We start from the raw sequence: 12,554 nt of genomic DNA on the forward strand, positions 1-12,554 counted from the left end.
TTATTTGCTCTAATGATACAAGTAATTCTGAAATTTTTGGTGTGGTTCTGCCTCATCATACTAATTTACCTAGGTTAAGTTAATTAGAATCACTTAACATTCTATCAGTAACTTAAATACATTTTAATCAGCTTGAAAGCGCTGCCTACCTTAACATGGTCAGAAAGAACAGTTGAAACCACTCACAGCCACTCTCTGAATATTCATACCCATTCCTGCTAAGTCCCATCAGATGATCCCCCAAAAGCTGAGGAAATGTTGCCTGTACTCCTCCCCTCTTAGAGCTCCATCATATCCAGTAGATCGATCATACACATAAAGGTGCTCGGAATCTAGAGAATGATATTTTATTCTGTAGGTTTCCAACCTGGGGAAAAAAACTGTTACCTTTCTGTGAAAATGGTTTAAAAAACCAAATTTGGAAAACACTTGGTTTAAGCCAACTTTTGACCTTTTCATTGATAACCAACTAGTTGAAGCAGATGAGAAACCATCTTCTAGTAAATCATACTGTTTCAAATGGCTCCAACGAGTTGTAAGTAGTTATGATTGAATTCTTGGGAACTTCTGGCATTTTAAAAACCATTCAAAACAGATTCGGTCTGTGAAGATGTATTTGAAATGTGCAACACTGTACTTGTTTTCTTAACCTTTTCCCGTGGAGAGGCAGAACACTTTCTAGAGTGTCTGTAAAAATCATGCAGGCATTTTGAGGAAAAAGATGAACGGTATCCCAGTTATGGTACGGCGGGTATCTCAGAGTATATTAAACTGTATCCCAAGGATAGTGGTATGTGTGTGCATTGGAGTGGAGTAGGAATATTTAGAAGATCGTCTCAAAAAAAAATCAACTCATCTTTGCTTCCATTTGCCTCATTTTAAACTCCTTCTTGAGGACAGAAGGAGAAATTAGGTTCAATATATAGCAGGTATTAGGAAATTGACCTTGATGTGAAGGGCATTCCAGCCCCTGGCTGACTGTGGCAGGAGGTGTGTAGAGGGGATCCTCATTGGCAGTTCAAAGTTCCACTCGTGGAGTATCCTAAAATGTCAATAAAAGACTCTTTATTCATAAATAACTGATATGCAGTAATTTATGTCTGTACATTTATCTCGAAAAGTCTGTCATCATCCAGTTTTTTTTGCAAACTCTACATAAAACATCCAAACCGTCCATTTTTGTTCAATACAATATAACACAGCTGTTTGGCATTACCAAATATATATGTATATATATTTATAGATATGTACATGTGCTGAAAAAGAAGCCAGTGCAGCCTTTTCTAAGAAGTCCATCCAAGTATTTACTGTACAACATTCAGAATTTACATTGATAATACAAGGCACAAAAAGTGTGGTATGAAGCCAAGGCCATGCTTTATTCAAACTCTCTCCTCTGGCTTGTTCACTCCTTCAGCTTCATGTCAAATTAAGTATTCAGTTCTCCTTTTTTTTTTTCGGCTTTGAACACATCAAATGAAAGTTGAGAGTGGAATGGGTTTGAGATATGAGTCACTTGAAAGAGCTACCCTCCCCATCCCCGAGACACACACACACACACACACACACACACACACACACACTTTCCCAAAATAAAAAGAACAAAATGAAGTCTGTTTTTAAAATTCTTCCATACAGAAATGGAGGTAAACCATTACTCATATATATATATATATATATATATGTTGGAGTTTGGGTCAGGAGAATCAGCCAGTTTTCCTCTAACTGCTTATATTTGCAATATTTCTAGGTCGAGACTTACTGGATTGCATGCACCAATTAGATACAATTCTGAAGAATGGGAAATGTTAAGTCAGTCTTTATTCCAATTTAGAAAGGGAGAAAACTGTTTTCCTTACTGGAAAATTAATTCCCACAGATGGAGTGTTTCCCACCTTCTTATAGAGAAGTTTTGAATGGGAGTGGCCAGCATCATCTAGGGCGGGCCTTGGAAGGTGTTTCTGATTGAAATATTTTAGTCACCCTCTGTTAAGGCTTAAATGGAAGCCTCCTGGGAAGGGGTGAATCTCCCTTCAGTATCATCAGAGCTGCTAATGGAGGGATATTAGAATTATTAGATCTATTTCTGATTGCAATATCTGTTCCAGTAATGGGACAGCAGGCATGATATTCTGCTTACAAACTCCCCTCAAATATCATGATTCAATAGAATCACAGTCAAGTTTCTATCCTGTATATCCAATTTTAACGGAATTGTATAATTTGTCCATTTTGGATGTAAGTAATGCTTGAGATAGGGAAATACTTTTGGGGTGAGCACAGTTTGAAGCAAAAGGACATTTTCACTGTAATCATGCCTTTTGTAAAATTATTTATCACACATTTCCATTCATGCAAAGAACTACATTACCAAATTTAGTTATGTATTTTCTAATTCAACTTTTTTTAGGGGAGAAAAAAGTACCCCTTGCTGAACTCAATAATAGGGATGGGGGAGGACATTTTTAAGCTTAGGCTTAAACATTGAAGCTTACTGCCTTTTTCATCTTTGGGTTCAGATGGAGGGTGGGTTCTAAGACTTAGAGCTTAGTGTTACTGTCTTAAATCCACCTCGTGAAGACATTCCAAATCCATGATCTTCACAGAAGAAGGAAAAATCAAAGTAGCTGCTTCAAAAACCACAATTATTCTATGTGAGTTAAATTTCCTACTTCAGATCACAGTACTACACACTAGTGACTAACGGCCAGGTCTGATTTCCATCCCCTTTTCTCTTTTGAAAAAAAATCACAGCATACAAATTGTCATCTCGATTTTGTTGATGAGACCGGAGCTGGGGATGTGAGAAGTCCATGGGAGACACTGGCTCTCCTAGAATTACTTTTGCAAAAAACACCACATGCTGTCAACACAGCCAAACAGCTTTATAACTGCAGCTTTTGAAAGAGTTTGGAAAGTAAAAACACAAAATATGCAACACATCTAAGATTAGTAACATTTTCACTTTGTGACATTTGACGAAATACACTTTTGCTTGTAGTTCAGGAAAATTCTATGCAGACGAAACAGTGGAAACGGCGGAAACGGTGGCCATTCAGCGTTTGGCTAAAGCAGCGATTTTGCAAATACAGTGCTATGGTAACTAACACCAGAGGGATAATAAAATGTGTCACTATCTGTAGGACAGTATATTTTGTTCTCCCATTTGCTGTAGATGTCACGCCTAGTCCAGTCAATGGGAGTTACCAAGGATTCAGAACTCTGCAGTGTTTCATGAGGAAACTTAATGAAAATGAGCCACACAGTGGGCTGGAAAAGCACGTTTCTCAGCTCCTTCACGGTTCCTGTGACCTTCAGGGCTCTGGAACAAAGACCCTCGAGAGAACTTCACCTTCAACACATCTGACTCAACACCTTTACAGAGGGACTAAAATTGAAGAGAAAATGGCCAAAAAGGAAAACCAAAAGCACATCAAAAGATTCTGTAATGTTTTGAAATTCACAGGTAGATTGGCCAGACGTTTGGCAAGTGGAGAATCCCATCTTCAACCAACTATCTTTTTAATATTCTGCCTTTGCTTATCAATCCAGATGTTGAGAATTTCTATCAAGGGAAACAGCTGCAATAAATCCAGAACTTTTAATCCAAAGAGAACCCTGTTTTAGTGATTGCATTTCACATCCTCTCTCAAAGTCAACTGAAAGGAAAATGACAAGGGGTGTGGCAAAGGAGAACACCTGCAGCTGAAGATAAAAATAACAAAAAAAGAGAGAGAAGTTCCCCTCCTTAAGGAGAACTGTGTCAATTCCTATTCATCTCTTACAAAAAGACCCTTAAAATTTTTGTGGCAGTACATCTGAATTTTATGAGACTTCCTGCACCGGTAAGGGAAGTTTGCCTTTAAATCCATAGCGTGAGCTTCCTTTTGGCGTAAAGGATTTTTAATGTAAACTAGGAGGACTGCACAAGCCACGCCGTAAAAATTATAAATTAACTTCAGAGACTGCAGTCTGGTTAAGCTGGGAAGTGCAACATTTTGGTGGCATCCTTTTAAGTCATGTTTAAAGCAGGACTATTAGACTTAAATGCTTCTGAGGATTGAAAGATTTGGCATTAAGTGGGCTATTCTGTAAAAATTCGAAGTAACCTACCAAGTATGAAAGACCACCTTTAATTTCTTTTTTCATTTTGCACTAGGACAATAAGACTTCGAAAGTAAGCGCTTGGGCTGATGAGTGAGTAAGTAAATCTCTTTCAAGAGAGGCATTTGTGTTGTGATATGAAAATATTAAAATTGAACCAGGGTTTAGGTTACAGTGAGTTCAAGTTCAAGTGCCAGCTAAGTCTATCTGATCTGCAGTTTCATGCTCCCTGCCCTCCACCCTCGCACACACACACACACACACACCCCCCTTGGTCTGTAAATCTCAAAAACATGGGTTCTCTTTGGAATCCTTTTGTAAAATACTGCATAATCCTGACATGCAATGGCCATAGAATCTCAAACTGTAGAAAACCTACAGAAATCCTACGTATGGTCCTAGCAGAAATAAGTAGGAGAAATGTAAAGAGGAAACAATGGACTGAAAGATGGATTTGAACCTTGGGCTGAAATCCGAGATGACTCACGTTCCTATGCTTCCTTTATCACTCAAAGTGATATGGTGATCAAGTGCATTTATTTATAAAACCCAGGCCAAAAAAAAGAAGAAAAGAATAAACACATGGGAGGAAATTCTAGACAGTCAGGGATTGATAATAAATTCTTATCTTAAAATAATCTAGATAGAATCTAGGGGAAACTTTAACATTTTTCATCTGTTTTAAAATATTAAAAATATATCAAAAATCTAAAAAAGATCTGTGTGGATTCACAGAATAGATAAAAACAATTATAAGGCCAATTAGAAGGGAAGAGGAAAAAAGGATAGGATGTTTAAAACAAAAATCCTCCAAGATGGACAACAACATATGCTCTACACTGTACTTTCTATAAGTTCCTATTCGTTATAACAGTTTAATGCAGATTCTTTCTGCATACCACCCATGCCAATCAACCCTCTGGTTTATTTTGGGTGGATGACCATCTACTTCCACTTCTATCTCAGAAATTATATCCCATCATTATGTTAGATGATTAACACTTTGATGCTTTCTGTCTTTTGCTCCCTGGAAGGAATAAACAAGTTGAGTATACTAGCAAGAAGGGTATTTTCCTGATCTAGTTATGGTACTTTGAAAATATGCTCAACAGTTCTAAGAGGACTTGTTTGTTCTGTATAATATGCCTTTGGTTCCTGAGAAAAGCAAGATGCTTTTTGAATTTCATGCAGCAAAGCCTTCCGTCGATTACAGGGGACCTTCTATACCACACATTCATTAGAGAGAATGGCCAACACATTCGAGAGTTACTTCTTCAATGCCTTACCCAGGATATCATAAATTCAACCTATTTTAAGTCTTTTTCACTTAGGTGGAGATTCACAACATTTTTTTAAACATGGGACCTACAAAAACATTGTTTCAAAAGTGGATCACATCCCTACTGCCAAGTACTCCCCACCTCCCCCATTCCCTGACTGTATTTATTCTAATGGGGCCAACCTCTAAGTAGCTAATCAACCTTGTGGTTAATCGAGGTCCTTGACTTTGGTTGTCCTGATACTGGACAGCTAATTAAAACATCCACCAGAAGATATTCAGGAGTAAATCTGTTCATCTGTAGTCTACCAGGACATCCTGTCAAAAATGATTAAATAGGTTAAAAGATGGAGTGAAGTGTTAAGATGGGGTTTGTGTATTATCTGCAGATTTCAATTCTCCACAGTATCACTGCCTCTCATTTAAAATGTAAAACAATATATTAATGGTCCTGGAAAGAAAGCATGCTTGGTGAGGTTGAATTATCAGAGCTTGAAGACTCCTTGAACAATGCATTTGGTTTCTCAGACATTGTGGTAGAGGTATCCCTCAGGTCTATGTACTCGGATATCATTTAGAGCAAAGACCATCGGCTAATTTCCCAAGAGGCAAAAGGAGGATGACCTATAGCCCCATGGAGAGATTCTGTGATAACATAGTACCAAAAGGCTAGAAAATTCAAGAACTGGATTGTGAAGGACAGTAAACCCCCTAATCCCTTCGTAACAACTGCGCTGGGGAACTAAATCAACATCTGCATCCTAGAATAACAGCTTATTTGAGGCCTAAGGCATCTGCAGTTCATGTTTCCTTGGACCTGATTTGACCTCCCTTGTCTCTAAATCTGTATGATAAGCTGTGTTCTGATAGCTTTTGCAATTTGAGTGGCTTAGCTGGGAATAGAGATGGTCCTGCTTTGAGTTAGAAAATAAGAAATTTCCATATTGAAAAGTCTATGCTCCTTGAAACTTTCCCCCTAATGTAATTCATAAGGAAGGGGAAGAAAGAATGTGGATAGATTTGGTCCTTGGAGAAAATGAAGGAGGGGTAGGTACGCTGCTAGAGCTAGCTTGTGATCTCTCTACCTCTTGATCTTGTTTCCATTAAGTGGCTAGGATAGATAGGGAATTGGTGCTGGTGTGGTGTACTCAGATTCGAAATTCTAAATGCCCTCCTTGACGTTGTTGAAGTCCTACAGATGGGTTGGCAACCGTGTTTCACTTCTAAAAGCCAGTTGACAATGATTGCTGGCATCCCGGATGCCAGTTGGTAGAAAACTCAGACAATCTGGTGCCAGAATCAGCTGGTACTTTGGGGCACATCATTAAAAATCTGTTGCAAAACATGCACTTATTGAATCTCTGCCTTCCCAGCTTTGCTGTAGCTCATCTTTTCCCACAGTTACTTTTATCTAGATACGCCCTCGCTTTTATCCTTGCCACTCCAAATCTGAGAAGTTCCTCAGCTGTGAACCTGAGTGCGGCTTCAGAGGAGACATATATATTTAAGAGAGCTTGTACTTTTCCCTATTAACATATTTTACCTATATAAAATGCAATTTCTTCAATCAGGGATGCTCACTGATTGTAAATGAAGGCTGAATTCCCCAAATGCCACTGGGCAGAAACCGCCTCTTTCTTCCCCCTGTAAAGCAAATGTCCCGAAGTTGGCCATCACTCTCTCATGAGAGGAAGTGGACTAGAGTCCATTTTGCCTGCTGTAGCTGAAGTCGGCTTCATCCAGCTGGGATTCCTTAATGTTCGAGAGTTTCGTGTGTGTCCTCCCAATCTCTTCAAGGGCACAGGCCAGGGAGTCAAGGTCACCATCGTGCTGATGACGAGCTTCCCACAGGTTCAGAATGACAGCAGACGGGCTACTTTGTGTAGCAAAATAAGATAAATTCCTGGACAGAGAGTTAAATAAACGAAATGACAAAAATAGAAATAAAGGAACAAATACAAATCACTATAAGGGAATTAAAAATGAATTGGAACAGATATTATTAAAATAGGAATAAAGAGCTCCACGAACGCAGGTCTGGGGACAGTCCAGTTTGTATCCCAACGCTAAACTGAAACTGTACTTTGGAGGGTTACCAATGACCTTCTTAATCCTCCGTGTCTTTTTTAGTCCTCACTTTCCTTGAGTTGTGTGTGTATACATGTACGTGTGTTTCTCTCTTGAACACCCTCTTGAAAAGCTCTACTTCATTAGCTTATGTGATGATATAACTCATTCCTTTTTTTTCCCAAAATATCTGACCCCTCTTTATGTCTCTCATGGTAATCCTAAGGGCTGTGAAAATTTTATCTGTGTCTTCTTGGGTTCGTATACGAAATGGAGTACTTATCAGCTCCAAGTGGACAGTGTCTAAGTCGGCATCTCCTGTTTTATAGGTTAATAATGAGCTAGTCACAGATCTCTGAACGACCTTGGGACTGCTCCAGTTAGATATAGCTTTCCACTTCCTCAGACTCGGGGCATCAGGAATCCATTGGCCTCCATTCTAACTATAACAAATGTCCCAGTAATTACAACCATCCTTCTAATCTCTCACACTAGGACATTTATTTCTGAGTCTTCTCTTTGTTTCTTTTTGACAAACTCATCAGCTTCACTCTTCCTCTCCATTCATACTATTTGTATTTAATTTATGCTCTATCATTTTACGACTAAATTCTAGCAGAAGCCTTATGGCTCTTTATTTCTCCAGACTCTCTAATATACCTTGCATTCTATTTCATAAATCATCATATCTACTCCACTTGTTTTCAGTGCCTGCCTTGGTCTGGCATCAAACTAGCTCTGGTAATATATATACTTTTTCCCTCAATATTCTTTTCTCCTTTGAGCCATTAACACTGACTTAGGTAATACTTTGTTCTTGCTTTCATCTAGTGTATTCTGTTCACTAGGAAATGCCCACTTTCCCTCTTTCCCCTCTGTTTATCAAGATCCTATACTCCTACAATGCCTGGATTGTAGATAATTCTCATGTCCTCTCAAAGTAATTTATTTCTTTTCTCAACTCTTTTTACGCTTCTGCTTAAATTTTCGTGTGAGTAAAATGCTTATATATTCCATGTGTGTGACCTCTGCCTTCTCAGTGTGATTGCAGACACCTGAAAGAGAAGGGTCATAGCTAATCATTTTCTGATTCTACAACAGCACTTATAATACTATGACAGGTATTTATTCCATATCCATCAGCTGAGTAGTTGATTGCTAGGAGCTTGTTGCAGATGATACGGGATCTTCAGTGAAAACAAATGATAACCCTTTGGACAATAACTTTGCTCTGATGAAGACTGAGACAACACAAAGGATTAAAAGGTCACAGCTTTTCACAGGTACTTTTGCAGCAGGGATAGAAATGTCACCTCTGGTAAAATTCTGATGAGTTGAAAAGATTTTCCAGATTCAACCAAGAATTGCCCATTTTGAGGATGGTACAACTTTGTATCACCAGACTCGGTGTATAATCACAAAGCAGACTCATGTAGCCAAGAGCAAGTGGAAGAGAAAACAAGCTTTTAAGGGCACGTTATCATTCACAAGCAACATACACACATAGTAATTCTGAGTGAATAAAGTGCTATTTTATTCAAAGGTCTTACGACACTACTTAAAGCTAGTTGGTTGCCAGATAGCACAAATATCAGGGTATGATATATGCTTTCCACTGCGTCTGAATCTTTAATTGAGAGAGGGAGAAGGCCAGCTTAAAATGATTCTCTCCAGTTTCTTTTCCTTTTATCTTTCCTTCCTTCTCCCCTTCGCCGCCCTCTCCATAGCTGGCCTTCGAATCACATACAGTTATTTATTTCTCCACTAATAGAAATGGCAAAGCAAATGTTGCTTCTGTAGTTGAAGGGATCCTCGTTCCTTTTATTCAAAACGTTGTTTTGAATACTGCCACTTCCTTTTAGCTGTAGGGAGCTGTTTTGGGGGGACGTTGCTGTATCTCCTGGTCTGTAAATAGATTGGTGCACCCCAACCAATGTGCAGGCAGAATACAAACGGGAGGAATAGCTGAGAAAGAGGCAAAGACTGAGAGGCTGTGTGAGTGGATTCTGGGTGGGCTGTGTGATAATGTCTTTCCATGTAATTTATGAGAATAGACCATGGACACACATTGTTTCCTGGAGTGGGGAAATAATTCTTTATGCTCTCCATGGTCATTTCAAAAGAAAAATAATGCTGGCAAGCACAACAAAAAGAAGCACAGATTTCTCATAGTATTGAAGGTTTATATTTTATATTTCCTACTGAACCACAATGGATTAGTGTCTGTTGGAGTGACTAGATCCTTGTGATCCTGTTAACCCCAAAGCTACCCTTTATTCTATACCAGGGGTTGACAAACTCTTTCTTTAAAGTTCCAGACAGCAAGTATTTTTGACCGTAGGGGCCACATCTGGTCTCTGTAGCAGCTACTCAACTTTGCCATGGTAGTGTGAAATGGCCATAGACAATACATAAGTGAATGTGCATGTCTGTGTTCCAATAAAACTTTATTTAGAGACACTGAAATTTGAATGTCATACACTTTTCACATGTCACACCATATATATCACTCTTGTTTTATTTATCCTCCTGAAACCGTTCTAGCTCTGGGGCTATAGAAAAGCAGGTGTTGGGCCAGATTTAGCACCTAGGTCATGGTGCTGACCACGTTCCATGTTGTCTTATAACCCAAACTAGATTTCCAGACATACTAGCAATTTCAGAGAAGATGAGATTGAACTTTCATTTTGTGCTGCATCTGAAAATAAGCACCTAGAGGGTGAACGTTGCTGGGTCCTCAAGCTACATGTCCTGCCCCAAGCACTCTGAGACCTTTATCCTTGGTATCATTTGGGGAGCTTTGACATTTCAGGACATGAGAAGAAGATCTGGGCATGAAAATGCAAAAACAAAACTTGAGGAGAGGCATACAGACTATGTTTTGGAGGTTGTGATGAATCCTTGTCCCAACATGCTATTCAAAATATTCATGAATCCAGTTGCAGTGTGAAGGAAGTGCACCTGCCTAGAAGAAGAAGAGAAGAGCTGGAGGATGACTCTTGCCAGCCACTTGGTTCTGAGAAGTCCTGCAAACGCCCTGATTTGTAGACTAGGCACCCAGGCCAACAGGAAGCTAAATGATCAAAGAGGCAGAAATAGAACTCTCCCTTGGCATGGTTCTCTGAACATACTGTAGCAAGTGAAATGTGCTCCCCAAAGCATGTTCCAGATTGATGCTCTGAATTTATACAAGCACACTCGGCAACACACACAAATCTCAAATTCCACTTAATGTTAGTAAATACACGTAGGAGCATATCAGCCTTATTAAAAATGATTCAGTCAGCTTTGTGATAAACAGACATCCTATCAAACTACACTTACTTGTCTACACCACAAGAATTAATAGACAAAAGACACTAAAGTGCTAATGCTATAGGCTATTTCTCAAACACAGTTGGGTTATTTTACTGCTTACATGTGTGCAAATGCATTATGATTTTTTTGAAAATTGGCATACCCTATATCCATTTGGTTCTCTCCATACCTCCCTTTTGAAATTATTTTGATCCCAATCTGTGTGACCCATTTCTCTTCATAATAATGCTGGTGCATTTGGACACCAGCAGGTAAATGCATCTACAATTCAGGGAACATTGTTAATACTAGAAAGTAGAATTCATAGCAATAGTTGATTTCCTGAGTCTTTGATTATTATTATTTTTTTTGAAATGAATAAAGAACATTTGGCAAAAGCAGTCATCTTGAAATTCCGGTGGATGGCTCAAAACAAAACAATTTTTTCCTTTCTCTTTGGAAAATGTTTAAAGAAGTAAATGTTTATTATGCTTGCCTTAGACGCTTCATATTGTTACTTCTTTATGCACTGAATCTTTTGTCATAGCCTTTTCAAATTCTGATCGACTGAGGTAATTCTGAAAGATAAGATTTATTTTTTTGTGGTTCATAAAGATGCTGCATACTGTGTACATAAGATTATTTACTCTCTAAATTTAAAGAATTTACTTTAGAATCATCCTGTGTCTTCAGTTTATTTGTCCTAAGTCCTGTAGACTCAGTGACTCCATCTTTTTCTTTGGAACGCTCACTGAAAAAGTCCAGATGAACTAAAAAACCACATGCTAAGACCGCTGAATAGATTTATCCATGTAAATTCATTGAGTAGCAATAGTTAATTAAGTTTAATTTCATTTTGTTGAGCCTACATGCTTTCTATTCACCTGAGCCCCTGAGGAGTTGTTTTATTACTATGATTAATTTCTTCTTTCTGAGACTTCCTTATCTGCGCTGTCCCCCAGCCCAATTAAAATTCCATTCTTTATGTGGAAGCCAGGGCAGAATTGGGAACATGAATCTTTAGCAATTTCACTAGCTAGACAGAGGCCAACTTATAATGGTGTATATGGGTCAACCACCAAATTTTTATACAGAATCTCAGTTTTCAAAATACATCTTCAAATGAATGACCACATTAAACTAATAACGAAAATTAGGTTATTTCGAGAATTTCTGGAAATAGTTATTGTGCCATCTGTTTTCTTTTTTGGGTACAAAGAGGAAGAGAGAATTGAGGACCATGATAAAATTCTGCCATATAAGTCCTTATATACTGTTGCAGTGCAGGGCTCATGTTATGGAAAGGAAAGGTGTCTAGGTGTCCAGTGTGAATTGAAAGATACCACCCTTTCTTTAGTACTTGAAAGCAGTATTCAAATACAAATGTCTTAGGGAATAGTAACATCTAAATCCTCAGTCAGTTAACAAAAAGATTAGATAACGGTAACTGGACGGGGCACAGGTCTGAGACTCTATCTGAGCCCTGGGGACGTGCACGCAGGAAGAGCTACCAAGGGCACGTGCGAGCTTAAAGCTGGAGTCTGCCTGCTTAGTTCTGTCTGACTATGTGTGGCCTATAAGGGACTCCCTTTCATTCTGAATTCCAGATAACAAAGCTTTTATCTTAGTTACTCAGAGCCATGCTACCAGGGGGCTGACATGCCTATTTGAAAGCTGTAAGCTCTTCTTTGTAACTAATGGTGAGAATGAATTTCCTCTGTAATAAAACCTAGCAGGGGACCACATCTGCACTGCAGCCTAACATCCTTAGCACAAGAAGACACCTCATCCCAGGTACATGCCATAC

The 12,554-nt window shown here is 38.8% G+C and overlaps 1 protein-coding gene across 1 annotated transcript in view; it reads right to left on the reverse strand.

The window, feature by feature from the left end:
• Positions 1–530: 530 nt before the first annotated feature.
• The window catches only part of UNC5D (unc-5 netrin receptor D), a 591,371-nt gene continuing 579,347 nt past the window's right edge, over positions 531–12,554 (reverse strand). Inside the window, exon 17 of the mRNA XM_067721525.1 lies at positions 531–7,286. Within this exon, the coding sequence (XP_067577626.1) occupies positions 7,082–7,286 (205 nt within the window). The 3' untranslated portion in view covers positions 531–7,081. The remainder of the gene's footprint in view (positions 7,287–12,554) is intronic.

The sequence above is a fragment of the Pseudorca crassidens genome, chromosome 21, assembly GCF_039906515.1.
Source record: "Pseudorca crassidens isolate mPseCra1 chromosome 21, mPseCra1.hap1, whole genome shotgun sequence".
NCBI classification, from domain to species: Eukaryota; Metazoa; Chordata; class Mammalia; order Artiodactyla; family Delphinidae; genus Pseudorca; species Pseudorca crassidens.